The sequence below is a fragment of the Terrapene carolina genome, unplaced genomic scaffold (genome assembly GCF_002925995.2).
Source record: "Terrapene carolina triunguis isolate 2854851 unplaced genomic scaffold, T_m_triunguis-2.0 Scaffold357, whole genome shotgun sequence".
In the NCBI taxonomy this organism is placed as follows: Eukaryota; Metazoa; Chordata; order Testudines; family Emydidae; genus Terrapene; species Terrapene triunguis.
This window is the reverse complement of record NW_020664708.1, coordinates 162,501-175,346: the sequence shown is the minus strand read 5'-3', so window position 1 is coordinate 175,346 and position 12,846 is coordinate 162,501. Positions and strand designations below refer to the sequence as shown.

The window sequence follows — 12,846 nt, the reverse complement described above, 5'->3', positions numbered from 1 at the left end:
TCTTCAAATTGCAGCTTCTGTTCATCAAACTGATAAAGAACCTTGTTCACACAGGGACTAAGGGAAAACTACCTGGTAGTGTCAGAGCCATGGAAAGGCCGAGTGACAGGGTGTGTGGGGGTTGGGTGTGTGGGGGTTGGGTGCCGATGGGTGAGAATGAAAGAAGTCAGGTGATAGTCAGATAGAGGGAACTCAGCAAAGGAAAGAAAGCAGCACTTGATCATAGCGTGATAAGACGTTAGGTGTGAGGAACTTCTCAGACTGAACTTCCACAATGTTGAGCTCAGCAAAACTGGGGCAGTGCACTCCTGATCAATGAGGAAATAGCGTTTGCCCTCTTGTCACAATGGTTTAAAATCAGTGGCCCCGGCGATCACCATCTGCAGGTGTATTTGCGCAATTTCTCACGAAGCTCTTTGGTTTTGACCCCATAAATGATAGGGTTGAGCACGGGGGGGATGAGGAGATAGAGGTCAGCAAAGATGATGTGGACGTGCAGAGGAATGTCCTGAACAAAACGTTGTGTTAGGTGGTAGAAGAGACTGGGAGTATAATACGTCAGCATCACACAGATGTGGGCTGTGCAGGTGTTGAGGGCTTTCTGGTGGGCTTTGTTGGAGGAGATTCTGAGGACGGCCTTGATGATCAGACCATAAGACAGGGCAATGAGCGGCAGGTCTAAACCGATGACTAGAAATAGTATCACCAAGCCATATATGCTGTTCACTGTGATGTCCCCACATGAGATCTTTGCCACAGCTATAGGTTCGCAATGTGTGTGGGGGATAATGCGGTTTGCACAGAATGGCAGCCTGGTCAGGAGCAAGGGCAGAGGCAGAATGAAGAGAATGGATTTGATCAAACCTAAAAGCCCTAGCAAAGCTACTCGTCCTTTGGTGAGGATGGTGGCATATCTCAGAGGGTTACATATGGCAACGTAGCGATCGAAGGCCATTGTCATGAGGATGGTTGAGTGCATAACAGTAAACATGGGAAGGAAGAACGACTGGGTGAGGCAGCCACGCACAGTAATGGTTTTCAAATTGAACCAAAATATGCACAGTGCTTTTGGCACAACGGAAGTAGAGCTGGTGATCTCTGTGAGTCCCAGCATGCAGAGCAGCAGGTACATCGGCTTGTGCAGGGTCTGCTCTTTGCTTACAACAAACAGAAGCATTAAATTTTCCAACAGGCCGAAAAGGTAGAACATTGCAAAAGGGATGGAAATCCAGACATGGGCAGCTTCCAGGCCAGGGATGCCCATTAGGATGAATATTGAAGGGTCAGAGAGGGTGAGGTTGAAAGCTGCCATGAAGTTCTCAGTGTGTCGATCGAGCTCAGAAATGTTCAAACTTCCTGTGAAGAGAGAGAAGCAGAGCGAGGGGGGTTACACACTTTATAAGAAATACTAGGGTAAATATGTTATAGTTATTAACCATCAAGAAAGGGTGGCGAGAAGTGAGGTGCCAACATTTATAGATGTCACAAGATTATTTTGGTTATACTTAAGTCTAGAGAAGTCCTCAGATGGAGCAAATTAAGCCTTGTGAAACCCTGCTCTTAGTGCAAGCATGGAGAGAAACTCAGCAAAGCGTTGGATCCAGGAGGAGTGGAATTGGGAAACCATATAGAAAATACAATGCCATGAGATCAGCCAGTCAAGTTTCACCCTCCTCTGGACTCCTCTGTGTCGTACTGTTACCCCGGGTTCTTTCAACCCAAAGCTCTTGGTAACTTTTACTCTGTGCGAGGAGGTGTCAGGAAATAAATCATGGGAGACACGGCCGTCCGACCGATAGATGGCTGGCACAAACAGGACAACACAAGGGTGCTTTCACTTAAAGTTAAACTTGACTTAGGCCTGGTCTACACTAGCGGGGAGGATCGATCTAAGTTATGCAACTTCAGCTACCTGAGTAACGTAGCTGAAGTAGACATACTTAGATCGACTTACAGTGGTGTCTTCACTACGGTGAGTCAACTGCTGCCGCCTCCCCCGTTGACTCTGCCCGCGCCTCTCACCAAGCTGGAGTACAGCAGTTGATGGAAGAGCGCTCGGGGATAGATTGATTGCACCTAGACTAGATGTGATCAATCGATCCCTGCTGGATCTATCGCTGCCTGCCGATCCGGCCGGTAGTGAAGACACACCCTTAGTTTCAAGCACTTACACACGTCCGCAATAGGTTAGTAAAACACCCCCAACCCTTGATAACTACCAAAGATGAGTGTGGCTCTCGAGTGACACAGTGGCAGGCTTCCGATGGTAAGGTGACCGGATGTCCCAATTTTATAGGGACACTCCCAATTTTGGAGGCTTTTTCTTATATAGGCTCCTATTACCCCCCACCCCCTGTCCCGATTTTTCACATTTGCTGCCTAGTCACCCTATCCGGTGGCCAAATTTTCCGTCTGCCGGTGGGGACCGCAAGATGTATCCAGAGGGAGAGTCCAAACGAATCCAACTACCACAAACATTTCCCCCTTATTTATGCATTAATAATAGAATGACATGTCCCTTAAAGAAAACTTGTTAAGTAAGCAGTTTCCATGGTCAAGCAAGAGCTTCCTTCTGATTATTGATTAACGAGGTGTGTCTTTTTCCAAAGTTTGCAGCCTTGAGGCCCCAATAGACATTCCTGGGGCACATCCTGCTCTTCTAAAATGCATGTATCAGCAACTTCAACACAATTCTTATCAGGAAGGATAGGGGTCAAGCTGCCCTTTCTGTGGCACCCAAAACCTCCTCCCCTCCTGCCTTGGTCAAGCTAAGACTGCTGACTAGGCCGCTTTTAGCAATAAGCCATAGTGGTTTCAGGCACTTTACTGGTTTGCTAAAATCTCCCCGTACAGGACTGTGCATCCTTCTCACACAGGATATTGCAGAAATAGGGGGGTTCTGGGAAGGGCAACGAGAATGATCAAGGGCAAGGGGAAACTGTCCTACGGAGAGAGGTTGTAAAGACTGAGATTGTTGCCTTACGAAGGAGATGAATAATAGGGGACATGAGAAAAGTCTATAAAATACTGACCCATAGAGATCTGATCGAGACTGTTCTCCCTGTCTCATAAAACAAGATCAAGTGGACATTCAATTAAACTGAAATGTGGCAAAATCAAAATCTTTAAATAAAGAATGCTTTCTTCACTCAATGCCTAAACAGACTGAGGAACTCCTTACCACAAGAGGTAGTTGAGGCCATCAGATAAGCAAGAATCACGAAGAGTTTGGACATTTCCATGGATAGTGAGACTTTCCAGTGACAATAGTTAGACCTAAACAAATATTTTGGAAAGCCTATACACACATGTGTTTCAGAGCACAAGCCAGTCTTTAGTTGTTAGGCATTTAGGTCACAGCCTCTTGATGGTCAAGTCATCCAACCCCATCTACCTACTACTGGGTGTTTTACACCTTCTTCTGCAGCACCTGGGGCTGTCACTGTCAGAGAGAAGAAACTGGACTTGACTGACCATAGGTCTGATTCACAAGACCATTTCTATGTTGGAGAGGAGCCAAGTTTCCACTATGGAAACAGACATTATCCTGCTGGGCTATGACCTCGTGCTCAACAGAATGGACATGAAGAGCACAAAGGTCTGGGTATTTAGGGCTACAGGTCTGCACACGTGTTACTTTCCTTGTGTCTTTTGGTGAGACACTTTCTTGCAGGCACCCAGCTTCACCTGAGACATAAGTTACAGGTGTTAACTGAGAAGTGTAAGCAGAGACTTTCATCTGCTTAACCTTCTCATGCCTGAATATTGATGAGATTTGACAATGACAAAAAAATTGGAGGATGGTAAGAAGCAAACAATACATGTTCTAATATAGCTATGTCGATATATAAATCTAGGAACAAAGAATGTAGGTGACACTAACACGATGGGGGACTATCTTGGGCAACACAATGATTCTGAAGAAGATTTTGGGGTGAGAACGGATAATTAGCTAAACATGAGCTCCCAGTGTGACCCTGTGGCCAAAACAGCCAATATGATCCTGGGATGGTAAACAGGGGGATATCAAGGTGAGGGACCAAATGTATTTTACCTCTCTCTTTGGCACTGGAGTGACTGCTGCTGGAACCCTCCATCCAGTTCTGGTGTCCACTTTTAATGATGGATGTTGATACATTCTAGAGGATTCAGGGAAGAATCACAAGAATTAGTAAAAGATTAGTAAATCTGCCTTATACTGATAGACTCAAAGATCTCAATCTATTTAGTGCAACAAAGATGGTTTCGGGGTGATTTGATAACAGTCTGCAAGTACCAGGATGGCTACAAATATTTAATAATAGGCTTTTCAGCCTAACATACGGAGGTGTAACATGATCCAATGGCTGGAAGTTGAACTTAAAGAAATTCTGACTGGAAATAAGGCACATTTATTAACAGTGAGAGTAATTAACCACTGGAACAATTTACCAAGGGTCTCAGAGGATTCTTCATCACTGAGGAAGTTTAAATCTAATTTGGATGTTTCTCTAAAAGGCCTGCTCTAAGAATAATTTTGGGGAAATTCTCAGGCCTGTGTTATACAGACAAGAAGATCACAATAGTCCCTTCTCACCTTGGAATCTACGAACATGTCCCTATGGGTCAGCTGATGGCATTTTGCCTGCAAGTTAGTGCCTGAAATTACTGAAGGTATTTTTTCTATTTGTGACCATGTTAAATATAGCCACATGCGGAGAAATTCTCATGAGACTGTGATGCCTTGGAAGGGTTACACTGGTTGTGTATTTCATGAGCCTGAGGGATCCCGTGAAGCACTGTATGGATGAATGTTTTAGGTGACAAAAATAATGACTTGAGCCATGAAATCTCTGCATTGTGGAATAAATGTACAACCCTTGCTATTAATGACTAAGAGGGGTGGTTGGCAAATGGTCCCAGAGCATCCTTTCTTTACCGTCTCTGTCCAAGTGGTGCATGCTTTCGGTCAGCTACGTGGGGGTTCCTGCACATGGTAGTTGTATTTATCTAGGCCCTCACATTTCCCATAGTTCCACTCTCATTATGTAATATGCATACTTCTTAAATGGCAAGTTGTTCCTGTGTAGCAGTTCTTGAAGCACCCTGCAGTGAGTGTGGGTGTAACAAGAGAAGCTCCACAGGTGCCTACCTTGGAATTTACCACTCGTGAGATTTCTCACCAGTGAGACACAGTCACTGATAACCCTCAGTCAAGGGACCGGGTGTATTTGGAGGCACCTCACCCCCTGCAGGGGAAGAATTGTGGGGAGTATGGGGTGGCTCAGAGGTTGGGGGGGCAGGGATGACTGGGGAGCATGGAGAAGACAGTGGTGACCAGCGTGCTGTTGGAATTAGGACAATCTGGGATGAGGAAGGAGAGTACAGATAGGAGGGTCAGAGTATGATGGGAGATTGAGCCAACTGAGGAGCAAATATCAGGCATTTCACTGGAGGGAACATGAATTGAAGTTACGTAATTAACATTCAACAACCACCATTGGAGATAAAACTGAGTAAACTTTCTGACACCCAGGCTGCAGTTCTGTGGTTTGGCAAGACAAAGAGACTCTGACACCCACCCCCAAAACACACTCCAGACAAAGAAATGTCCTGCCCTGCCCCCACAAACCCCAGCACTGCCTGTCTGACCATGTAAACTCTGCTTCTTGCCCCCATAACCATCAGTGCTCTCTACCTGCCCATGTACCCCTGACTCCATGCCCCAGAACCCCCAGTGCTGGCCACTTGTCCATGTAGGCCCCCCACCCCCACAACTTTCTGCCCTGTCACACAGTGATACCCCTCACTCAAGACCAAAACCAGGTGTCAGACCCCACAACGGCTCACAGGAATATCTCCTCTGCCTAGGTTAAACTCAGTGTCTGCCTGCACCGGGGAAAAGGGGGAGATCGGCTGCAACAGCCTTTCTGGGGGCAAAAGAAACCCCAGCAGCAGCTCAGCCCATGCAGGGAAGGAGAGAGGTACGGCCATAGTAGGAGGGAGAATGGACAGGAAGATGAAAAGGAGCCAGTGTGAGCAACTCCTCTTCAAAATGACAAAAAGCATTAACGTATTGCAGGCAGTTAGAAACCCAGACACCCCTTCCTGAAGCTGCTTTTCCATGTTAGCAATTGCTGATGTTACTATGAGGCATTAGTGGGGTTTCTAACAGGAGGAAGGATGATCCAGATGTGGGGTGGTGTCAGAGACAATCTGCTACAGTGACACTGTGATCTGGATACTGCACATCCCCATCCCCCCATATGCACACACAGACCTGGATCTCCCCCAGTGAGATTACCAACCCTGCCTGGTTTCCTCTGAGCCAGAAACATGCTTTTCTTTTTACTACCTTTTGCGTCTTCTCATTCTCTCCAGAATCAGAGATGCAGGGGTAAGGAAAGAGCAGACCCTCCCCCCCCGAAAGAATTGTTCTTCTAATTGTTCTGAACCTCTAAGCCTGTGGGTTTGGGATTTGAGCAACTCTCCTGTCAGTTCTTCTTTGGTCCAAATGAGCTCACCTGTCCTTAGAGGCCACAGGACGCCTCCAGTTGAAGTCAGTGGAGGATCCTGGTTGCTGTAAATCAGACCATTTGTTTAAGTCCCTACATGTGAATTTAGAGTCATCTCAATGGGCCAAAATTTCACTCTTTAACCTGTTTATCTTTTGGCTCTGAGCTGCGGAAATTACAGACACTGGTCCTGCTACAAAGAGTGCTATTCTGTTAGGGCGCAGAAAGAGTCTGAAGGCACACACCCTCCTCCCCCAGTTTATGTGGCATTCTGAGATGTGGATTCCGAAACACGTGGGTCCTGATTTTGCTTTAAGGGAGGCCAGTGTCAATTTGGACTGACCCACTGAAGGCAGAATGTGAGAGCAGAATCTGGCCAGTGTGTGACCCATTCTTGTGGTGAACCCTCTGGTAACACAGATACCCACTGCAAAGGCTTTGGCTGAACTTCCTAAAAGGGCAGTAAAGTTGCTGAATTGGAAAACTTGAGCGAATCAGAAAAAAACTACAGCATCCGACAAAATGGGCATTCACCCACGAAAGCTTATGCTTATGCTCCAATACATCTGTTAGTCTTAAAGGTGCCACAGGACTCTCTGTTGCTTTTTCCAAGAAAGAAAACGACTAAAACAGCTGGAAGGACACAGTAAGAGACAAGAAACTGATCTTAAAAACAAATATTTGTCTAAACTATTTCCAATACATTTGTAGTTCCAATTTTACCAGGTAAATACCTTGTTGTTTCTCATAATACTAAACAGTTCAAGTCACTGTCCTGGTGAATTCCCGCCCAGATGGTTCTTAACTTGAATCCTTGAACACTTCCTGAGCCTTTACCACAAACTTTAATGCAGAAAGAGGCAACTCACCAAAATCCTGCTCAGCAGAGAGAGGAAATAAACGTACAGCGGCAGGAAGGCAGAGCCCTGAGAATCAGTGTATGAAAGTCACATGTCTGACACTCAGCGTGCTGGGCAGCGACCTTTATCATTTCCCTGTACAGTCCCTGGAGATGCTCAGATTGGCCAGGACTCCCAAACAATTCCCTCAGCTCCATGAGCAGTGGGAAGGGTAAAAAAATAGACCTTGGAGAACTTCAGCCTGAGAGCTTCCCCTGGGAGTGAAGAAATAATTTGCTGATAACAGGGGCTCACATGGTCAGGGCAAACTGAGTCTTGCAGACATTTCAGCCTAGCAATTACGATAGCTCCTTAATGCACTGCCATTTGCACTATGTGTGGGAATGCTGCCACAAGATATTGGACCAAAGTCTGTTTTCAATTGATCATAGCAGCGTACCACTGTATATCACCCAGGCAGTTGTAATATCCAGTCCACTAGCCTCTGAAATTCATTGCCACCCTCTAGAGGCCAAATGAGAGGATCTTGAATTGATGCAAGCCGAAGGGCATGGAAAAGGCTTTCTTCTCTCAGGAATCTGACATCAAAGGTGCTTCCCAGTATCCCTTTGTGAGGTCTAAAGGGGAGATATATCTATCAGCTCTGAACTGTTCTAACAGCTCATCTGCTCTCTGCATCAATAAGCATCACATTTCAATACTGTGTTGATCTTTCCAAAATCGATGCAAAAATGGTTTTTTCTGTCTTGCATCAGAAATGGTATCATGGCTTTTCTCCACTCACTCTACGATTCCCCACTCCCAGGGCCAAAATTACCTGGATTTCATTTTATAAGGTATCCCACATTTTATGGGAGATACAGCCACGGAGTTTGCCTGAGGTTTTGCCCTGGTGGTGCTATTTTCAGTAGGTATGCCCTGCTGGGTCGAGAACACAGTGGTAAAGGAATCAAACAACTGCTATATCTGGATCTTTTGTTCGGTCTACAGTCCCTCCCCCATGCTTGGGTAACAGGTGCCTGGGGGCCTAATTTGGGCTCTGGACAGTATGAGTTTGATGGGTTGTCACCCCCGGGGTGCAGTCTGGGAGCCGTGGGAATCGCTGCACCCCTCTAATCACCCAGCAGGGCTGGCCCTTGTTCACACCACTTTGCTGGCGATTCAGCCTCTCCAGGCCCTGTTATCACCCAAAACAACAGCAGATGGTGCCACACACCCAAACTGAGCTACCTGAGAGCTTATCTAAGCCACCCAAGTACAAACAGCAGACATCGGGCGTTAGTGGGCTTTCTCTTCACCCTCTCACCTGATTCATAAATCTGACACTGCAGAACCTTGTTTCCCAGTGTCCCTTCTCAGCTCTGATGTCACAGAGCCTTTACCTGTATTTCCCCTTCCCAGCTTGATGCCAGAGAGTCTTGTTTCCCAATGTCCCGACCTCCCCCCTCCTTGGTAGGCATAATTATCTTAATTGTTCCATTATATCAACAAATCCATCTGGCCAGGCAGAAACAACACACACACTGTCTTTCTCCTTTTTTCACATGCATTGGCATAAGATATAAGAAGTGTGACAAAGTTCCTCCTCTATCTTGGTGGGCCCTGAGCTTATTGGTGGATTTTCTTGCCTCAGAGATTCACCATGTGGGTTGGGGAACAGCCCAGAGACCTTCCCCTCTGGGAGAACCCACAGTCCAGGTCAATTGGGAGGTTTGGGGGGAACCCGGGCCCGCCCTCTACTCCGGGTTCCAGCGCAATGTTTCCATGGCCCATTTTACAGCGAGGCATTCTCTCTCCACCACTGCATATTTTTGTTCCCTTGGAAGGAGTTTCCGACTGCGGTATAGAATTGGGTGTTCCTCCTCCCCAACCATCTGTGATAGAACGGCCCCCAACCCTACTTCCGATGCATCCGTCTGCAGGATAAACTCCTTGGTGAAATCAGGGGCTATCAGTACGGGGTTACCGCAGAGGGCAGTCCGTAGGTCTGTGAATGCTTCCTCTGCTGCGTCAGACCATCTACCCAGATCAGGTCCACGGGCTTTCACTAGGTCTGGCAGGGGGCTTGCCCTTGTGGCAAAGTGGGGGATAAATCGTCGGTAATACCCCACCACACGCCCGGACTTGTTTCTTGCGACTTGGTCGGGGCCAATTTTGGATGGCCTCTAACTCGTTCACTTGGGGTTTTACCAGACCTTTTCCCACAATGTAGCCAAGATATTTGGCCTCTGTAAACCCTACAGCGCACTTGGCAGGGTTAGCTGTAAGGCCAGCTCGCCTGAAGGTATCGAGGACTGCCTCCACCTTCTCCAGGTGGGTTTCCCAGTCTGGGGTATGAATGACCACATCGTCCAAATAGGCAGCAGCATAACTGTATGCAGGCGTAATAGCTTGTCCATGAGGCACTGGAAGGTAGCTGGGGCCCCATGTAGTCCAAAAGGGAGGACAGTATATTGAAAAAGACCCTCTGGTGTAGAGAACTCAGTCTTTTCCTTTGTGCCTTTGGCAAGGGGAATCTGCCAGTACCCCTTTGTCAAGTCTAGGGTAGTCAAGTACCGGGCATTACCTAGATGGTCCACTAGCTCATCTATGCGAGGTATGGGGTACGCGTCGAACTGGGATACTTCGTTTAGTCTCCGGAAGTAATTGCAAAATCTTGTGGTGCCATCAGGTTTGGGCACCAGCACGATTGGGCTGGACCACTGACTGTGGGATTCTTCGATGATCCCCAACTCCAGCATTTTTTTTTACTTCTGCTTTTATTTCCTCCCTTTTTGCCGCTGGTACCCGATAGGGCCTCATTGTTACTCTGGCCCCAGGGTTCGTGACGATGTGGTGATATGTCTCGGTTGTTCTACCCGGTTTTGTCGAGAACACATCTTGGTTCCGGAAGATCATCTCAGACACCTCATTCTTCTGGTCTGGTGTTAAATCGGGAGATACTCTCACCTGTTTGGAAGGCTTGTTTTCCTGGGTTAGGTCTTTTTGGACCGTTGTGCATGCCTCTTGTGCATGCCAGAGTTTCAGAAGGTTAACGTGATAAATCTGTTCTTGTTTTCTGCGTCCTGGCTGCCGCACCTTGTAGTTTACTTCCCCCACGGGTTCAACCACCTCATAGGGCCCCTGCCAATGGGCCAGAAGCTTGCTTTCTGCCGTGGGTACCAACACCATAACCCGATCCCCTGGTTGGAACTGTCGCACTTTTGCCTGGCGATTGTAATGGGTTCGCTGGGCCTCCTGTGCCTTCTCCAAATGTTCCCGTACAATAGGGGTAACCCGGGCTATCCAATCTCGCATCTGCATTACATGATCTATTATATTTCTCCCCTCATTGGATTCATCTTCCCAGATCTCTTTGGCGATATCTAGTATGCCACGGGGGTGACGTATAATAACTCGAAGGGGGAAAACCCAGTTGAGGCCTGTGGTACCTCCCGGATAGCGAACATAAGGTAGGGTACTAGGGTGTTCCAATCCTTCCCATCCCAACTTACCACCTTCCTTATCATAGCCTTGAGGGTTCGGTTAAACCTTTCTACCAACCCATCAGTCTGTGGATGGTAGACCGAAGTTCTCAGAGTATGTATATGGAGCAGCGTACAGAGGTCCTTCATTAGCTTCGACATAAATGGGGTTTGTTGGTCTGTTAATATTTCCTTCGGTAGCCCCATTCGGCCAAAGATCCCCACCGGCTCTTTGGTTATAGTTTTAGAGGCCGTGTTCCACAGGGGGACGGCTTCTCAGTAGCGAGTAGCATAGTCCAAAACAACAAGTATATATTGGTGGCCCCGAGCCGTCTTCTCCAGGGGTCCCACTAGGTCCATGGCTATTCGCTCGAAGGGGACCTCTATGATGGGAAGGGGTACTAAAGGTGCCCTCAAGTGGGGACGGGGACTGTGCAGCTGACACTCCGGGCAGGAGGCACAGTACCTCCGCACTTCTTTATGTACTCCGGGCCAGAAGAACCGTCGTAGGACTCGTGCCAGGGTCTTCTCTACCCCCAAATGCCCCCCAAAAAGATGACTATGAGCCAGACTTAATACAGCGTTCCGGTGTTTTTGAGGTACTAGGATCTGCTGTACCTTCTGCCCCTGTACTGGTGCAACCCTGTATAAGAGATCCTTCTTCATTATGAAAGAGGGTCCTGGTCCCTGGGTTTTCCCTTCCACGGGGACCCCATCTATTTCAGTCACCTCCATCTTAATGTTGTCATACCTTGAGTCTTCTGCCTGGTCCCGTCCAAAATTTCCTCTCCTGGGGCTAATCTGCCCAAGATCTAGGGGCCCAGTCTCTGTTGCCTCTACTGGTTTAGAAACTTTAGGGTGGGGGTCAGACTCAGGTGCTTCTCCCTCCTGCGTGGCCTCCTTTTCAGCTGAGCGGGTCCGCCTACCTACAAGAGCGACCCTCTGGCTTTGGGTCAGTATTCGGGTTCCCAAGGCCTTAGCTGCCCTTCTTTCCCTTTTTGTCTTTCTACCCTGTCATGGAGTGGAGAACAAATCTGGGGATATTTCAGAGAAGATTGGGGGTTGACAGTCTGCTGTGGATGCCTCATCAATTTTAGGGTCCCCATCTTTCTCCAATCCCCCTACTGGGAGTAAGTTTCCAAACCCTGGGAAGTCCCTGCCTATGAGCACCGGGTATGGGAGTTTAGGGACTACACCTGCTGCTACCTCAGTAGTGTTCCCTTGGATCTCGATTTTTACTGGGATGGTGGGGTAGTAACTAACTGTCCCATGGACACATGTTATCCCCGTATGTTTAGGCTGTAGCAGCTGACTACGCTTCACGAACTTCCCTGAGATAAGCGTGATAGCACTCCCCGAATCAACCAGTGCCATGGTCCCTACCCCATTTAGTTTCACTGGTCTGGTATAGATATGTGGGGTTAGTGAGACCCCCACAAGGTGGATTAGGGAGCATGGATCTGCCCAGTTCCCCAGGTTACTCTGCATAGGCTCCTCAGCATTGGGACACTGTGCAGCTATGTGTCCCCACTCCCCACAGGCATAACATCTGTATGGAGCCCTAGGCATTCCCTGGTCTCTTGGTTTGGGCAGTCTAACATCACAATCCTCTTCTCCCTCAGTGCTTGGACTCTTTGTGGCCTCTAATGGGCCTTCAACCTCTCTCTTTTTCCACCTGGGCCCTCCTGGTGGCCCAGTCATCCGGACTTTAGGGCTTGGTGCTGCTAGTTTAACCCGGGGTGCCTCTTCCTTAACTGGTCGGGTCGGCTCCCTCGCTGTCCTTCACCTCTCTACCAGGGCGACAACCTCATCATAGGTGGAGGGTTCTTTCTGGCTTACCCAGGCACGAAGGTCTGGTGGTAGTCCCCTCATGTATCGGTCGATGACCAGAACTGCTAGTATCTCTTCTGGACTCCGGGACTCTGTTTGCAACCACTTTCATGCGAGATGGATGAGGTCATACAATTGGGACCGCGGGGTTTTGTCTTCCTGGTACCTCCAACCATGATACTGCTGGGCCCGCACTGC

At 48.0% G+C, this 12,846-nt stretch overlaps 1 protein-coding gene across 1 annotated transcript; it reads right to left on the bottom strand.

Annotated features, from left to right (window-relative positions):
- Nucleotides 1–373: 373 nt before the first annotated feature.
- On the bottom strand, nucleotides 374–4,594 carry LOC112123600 (putative olfactory receptor 52P1). The gene is made up of 3 exons (XM_029912882.1): nucleotides 4,577–4,594; nucleotides 4,055–4,139; nucleotides 374–1,356 (listed from the first exon to the last, which is right to left on the bottom strand). Exons 1-3 carry the CDS (start codon nucleotides 4,592–4,594, stop codon nucleotides 374–376), a joined length of 1,086 nt encoding a protein of 361 aa, XP_029768742.1.
- Nucleotides 4,595–12,846: the final 8,252 nt, after the last annotated feature.